The 5018-nt window shown below is 64.3% G+C and overlaps 1 protein-coding gene across 1 annotated transcript; it reads right to left on the reverse strand.

Annotated features, from left to right (window-relative positions):
• Positions 1-2187: 2187 nt before the first annotated feature.
• On the reverse strand, positions 2188-3248 carry EMIHUDRAFT_309260 (hypothetical protein; the record flags this gene model as incomplete). Its single annotated transcript, XM_005790595.1, has 4 exons — positions 2188-2335; positions 2480-2508; positions 2718-2828; positions 2964-3248. 4 exons carry the CDS (start codon positions 3246-3248, stop codon positions 2188-2190), a joined length of 573 nt encoding a protein of 190 aa, XP_005790652.1.
• Between the last annotated feature and the right edge of the window lie 1770 nt (positions 3249-5018).

Here is a 5018-nt window from a genome sequence, read left to right on the forward strand (position 1 = left end):
GTTGGGTAGTAGGCGTACAAATAGAGATTGTTCGACCCGTCAATGAATGCCCCGTATGTCACGTAGAGCTCGGTGGGGTCCTTCCCGAACCGTTGCTCGAGATCGGACCACTGCCCAGCTTGAAAGCTGCTGGCGTCATACGCCTCGGGGTTTGGGACCCAGCCGGTGCTCTCGCCGCTCGCCTTCTTTCCGAGCGGAAGGTTGATCTGAGGCCCGCCGGGCTTCCAGTGCGTCTCCATGATGTCAATCTCTCGGCCGTACTCAGAGTCTGTATCGTGTGGAGCCCCGTCAAGGTAGTAGTCGGGGCCGACCTTGAGCACTCGGCGCTCGGCGAGGTAAAACGTCTCGACGAAGTAGGCGCCCGTTTTGGCTGACGACCCAATCTTGATGTCGACCTGCCACGCGCCGCTGTAAGCAGTGCCAGATGCGTGCATCAGGCTGTTTGACACCCCGGGGGCAGTGCCTCGCCCAAAATGAGGGCGTTGTCCTTATTCATGCTCTCGCATAGCGCTACCGGCCAAGCACGCGAGCCCGAGCCGGCAACATATCCTATCTGAACCGCAGCCTCGCCGACCAACTCCCAATTGCTCGAACCGTAATCGAGGCCCCATGTGCTGTAGCCGTCTGCCGAGCCCGAGTACGCCCAGGTTTGTGGGATGTGCGCGATCTCCCTTTTTGGACACGTAATGACACAATCCAGGCGACCCTTTGCATTTTTGCCCTGTGAGGAATCCACAACGAAGTCGAAGTCGTTGCTGAAGTCGTAAAACTTGCCATCCGAGTGGAGGAAGCTAGGCTGCGCCCAAAGCCCGTAAGTCGTTCCATCCGTGTGAATGCTGAGTAGAACTTTGGCGTAGACTCCACCAGCGCTATCGATGAGGCTTATGTAAAGCTTGTCAAACGACACGTACTCATACGTTCTCCCATTGCCAATTGTCACTGGACTCAGCGTTGCACTTGGTAGTGGAGGCGCAACAGGGTTCGGTTTTGGAGAATCTTTTATCCACTGCCCTGCGCCGTTGGTGATCCGGAAGGAGTACTCGCAGAGATTTGTCCAACTCATTACAAATGCTTCTGTGTAGACTCCAGTATGGACATAATTCACGGAATCGTCCACCGGGATCTGCGCGAAGGTCGTGCCGCGCGAGTTTGGCAAAAGGGGTTCCTGCGTACGGACACTATGGTGTAAGCGGCAAGAAGGGTGTGGTTGGGCGCGCCCTGCGGCGGCTGCGGCCGAGGCAGTGGCAGTGAGGAGCCGCTGTGGCGGCTGTTGCCGAGGCAGTGGTAGTGAGGGGCCGGACGACCGCTCCTGGCTATGCAGGTCTGGCTCCGGCTGAAGCTCGTCCTCAACGCCCCGGATTGTCGTGACCTCGTAGTTCATCGGACTGCCAGAGACGACGTTGTGCACCGCCAGAGCAAGGATCAGCGAGTGCGAAACCGCCGCGTGCTTCATGGCGATGTCAGCCTCGACTAGTTGCACCCTCCTGGAGTTTGGGGCGCCCGCTGTCGCTGTCCGAGCCGCATCTCATTTTTTTCTAGCTGCCTCGTGTGACAATTTTTGTCAGTGACCACATTACATGCACATGTAATCGGAGAGGTACTAGTAAAGTGCGTGCGTCTTGTCCAGCGGCAGCCCGTGTTCCCTTGTGGTGGTAGCGAGCAAGAAAATCGAAGGCGCCCACGGCGGAGGAGCCCGCCCACCCACCAACCATTCATTGGCATTGATTGCCCGCTGCGCCAACCAACCAAGCTCCAAGGGACCAAGCCAGGCCCTGCAGCAGGCAAAAGCCTGCCTGCGCCATGCTCGGAGGATGTTAGCGTGGCTAGAGGTGCGAGCGAGAGGGCGGCCCGAGCCCGAAAGGGCGGTAAGGGCCCGCCCTCGGTCTTGCTCTACATGGTAACGGATAAGAGGAGAAACACCACGAGATATGGACCGGGACACGCTGTGGTTCAGACACGGTTAGCTGCCGAGCCGCCGCGTGGCGCGTGCCGCCCCGCCAGGCCGCAACAGTTGACCTTGTGTCTGACTTCTCTCTGGGCTCTGGGCCAAACGAGAGATAGAGGCAGCGGCGGGGGAAGGAAGTGGGAACGGAGGCGTGCGGGGAGCGAGCAGGGGCTGGCAAGGGAGGAGGAGGGGTCGCCTGCCCGCGCACGAGCACATCTTGACATGAGCTAGTTCATTCTAGGTCATTCTTTCTCTAGTCCACGGGAGGAGGAGGGGCTCGCCTGTCCGCGCACGAGCATCTTTGCGCACCCAAAGTCAATCAGCTTGAGCCGCCGCCGCGCCGGGTCGACCAGGAAGTTGTCGGGCTGCGCGCGGGGGTGGGGCGGGGTGCTGGGGGGCTGGGACGGAGGGAGGGGAGGGGAGGGGAGGGGAGGGGAGGGGAGGGGAGGGGAGGGGAGGGGAAAGGGAGGAGAGAGGGGGAGGGAAAGGGGAAGGCAGGAGAGGGGCAAGGAGAGGCAGAGAGGGCGCTGTCACCTTGAGGTCGCGGTGACAGATCCGCAGGCCTAAGAGGGGAGGGGGGGGGGAGGGGGGGAGAGGGGGTTGAGGTGTAGAGAGTCCAAACTCGTGCCGCGCGTTCGAGAAGGCCGCGCAGGAGGGGCGCGGCTCACGGGTGGAGAGCGTGCGAGAGAGGTGCGGCGGAGATCGGGAGGCGGGCGGTGGAGGAGACGACTGCCCGCACGCGTTGGCGCATCTAGATCCGCTGGCCATGGACGTACTCTAGCGCCCGGAGGGCCTGGTACAGGTAGACGCTCACGTCGTCCGCCGGGAAGTGGACGCGCTGCTTCTGGAAGCTCATCGCGACCGACCGGATCGTGTCGGGCATCTGTCCGGAGCATGACGGGTGAACACCGCAGAGTCGGCGGGATCGCGAGCGAGAGGTGGCGGCGGGAGAGGGCCCGGCCGCGGCGCGAGGGCGGGGGCGAGCCGACGCGGGGCCGGGAGGAGAGGAGGAGCGCACATAGTCCATGACGAGGTGGAGGCATGTCTCGTCGGGCTTGCGGCCCGTCTTTTCGAAATGGTTGAGCAGCTTGATGACGCAGTCGTGGTCGAGCTGCCGCATCATCTCAAGCTCGCGGTTGTGGTAGCGCCGGTCCAGGATCACCTTCTTGATGGCCACCTGCATTCCCGACTCGAGGTCCTTTGCACGCCAGACGATGCCAAAGGCGCCGTTGCCGACGACCTTCTCCATGCGGTAGCGCTTCCCGCCGCCCTCCCAGACCTCACCCTCAGCGTGGCTCGACATGTCGTCCTCGATGCTGTCTCAGCGGGGCGCCGGGGCGGCAAGGGCTGCAACTCGCTTGCACAACTGCGCTTGCTGGGTTCCAACTTTTTCCGGGGTATGGGATGGTGCGCGCGGCCCAAAGGGTGGGGGGGCACGGTCCTGACCGCCCGAGGCCGGCAGCCGGGAGGCTGGGTCTGTCAGCAGGCGGGGCATGGTCTCGAGGTGGGTTGCGCGATCGTACCATACCATACCCCGCAAAAAGTCTGAACCCTGTCTCTCCGCAGCCCGCTTCACAGCTGCTCCTCAGGGAAGAGACCCAGGGAGGAGCAGCGCGCAAGACCCGAGCCCCCGCGAGGTATCCAGACAGGCGCTTTTCTGCCAGGCCGAGCAGTAGAAGAAAAACGCGGCGGAAGCACGCCTCCGCCTCCACCGCGTCACCGCCGCCCTCGCCGCCGCCATCAGCCCATCACCGCCGCCGCCGTCGCCATCCCCATCACCGCCGCCCTCGCCGCCGCCACCTCCCCCCCCTCCGCCCTCACCTCCGCCGCCCTCGCCGCCGCCACCTTCGCCCCCGCCACCCTCACCGCCGCCACCGTCTCCTCCTCCTCCGCCCGGAAAACCGCCATCGCCAGTCTCGTACAGGCCAACCGACGACGCGCTCGATCGAGATGGAGATCCTTTAGCATTTCTAAGTCTTGAAGCGCCAGGTCTGCGAGAGGCATCGCGCAGGTCTGAGAGCTGGGCTTGTGGCGCTCAGCTAGGTCATGCACAGCCGATGATCCCAAATCACTGTGAGAGTCGTGATTTCTTGTTGGTTTTCTAAAATCTCGCTCCCTCAGGGCGGAGCCGAGCGGAGCCGAGCGGAGCCGAGCGGAGCCGAGTGGAGCCGAGCGGAGCGAGTGGAGCCGAACAGAGCTCAGAGGTCAGAGCTGCCACCGATGAACACGCCAGAGAGGGAGATGAACACGCCAGAGAGGGAGGGCGAGACGATCGAGGGGTCCCGTACCACGCGGAATCGACCCTATCCAGTGCTCAAGTGCTCAAGCTGCCACCGCACCATCTGGCGCTTAAGACTTAGAAACGCAAGGGATCTGAGCGGCGATTTCTCGCGTGCTTTGAGGAGGCGCTCGGCGATCGGCTGCCAGAGATGGGCACGGATGCTGCAGCCGGGCGAGAGAGAACGCTTCGTCGCGTTTCTTCTTCGGCGCAGCAGGGCTTTTGTACTACATGCCCTCTCATTGTGGACTCGCGCGTGGCCTCGCGCTCGTGTTGGCGCTCTCCGTTGCGCCTTCGCCGGCCGAGGCGCTCTCGCGGCCGCTGCTCGTCGGCGCCCGGCTGCCGCCGCTCCGCGCCGCGCCGTGCCGCGCCGCGCCGCCTGCTGCGAACGCGGCATACGGCTACGACGACGACGTGCTGCCTGCGGTGGTGCCGGAACGCCCCCCCGAGCGGCAGAAGAGTGGCGGCGGGCTTACGCTTGCGGTGGGCGGGCTGCTCGCCACCCTCCTCGCCTCCGCCTCCGCACTGTCGATGACGGGCTTGGTCGCTACGGTCGCGGCGAGCGCGGCGGGCCTCTTCAGCTTCAAGGTGTCAAAAGAGCTGAACAGGCGCGGCTATGACCGCCGCGCGCTCTCCAAGGCGCGGGGAGCGGCGCGCCCGCCGGGCTGCCTCGCGCCCCTGCCTACCCGCCCCCACGCCCTGCCTGGACAGGCCGGGAACGGGGTCGTGTGGCGGTTTGCGGCTCTCGTCATCTACTCGCTCGCCTCCGTGGTCTCCTTCGGCGCCCCCCCCCCC

This window comes from Emiliania huxleyi (genome assembly GCF_000372725.1).
Source record: "Emiliania huxleyi CCMP1516 chromosome Unknown EMIHUscaffold_12, whole genome shotgun sequence".
In the NCBI taxonomy this organism is placed as follows: Eukaryota; Haptophyta; order Isochrysidales; family Noelaerhabdaceae; genus Emiliania; species Emiliania huxleyi.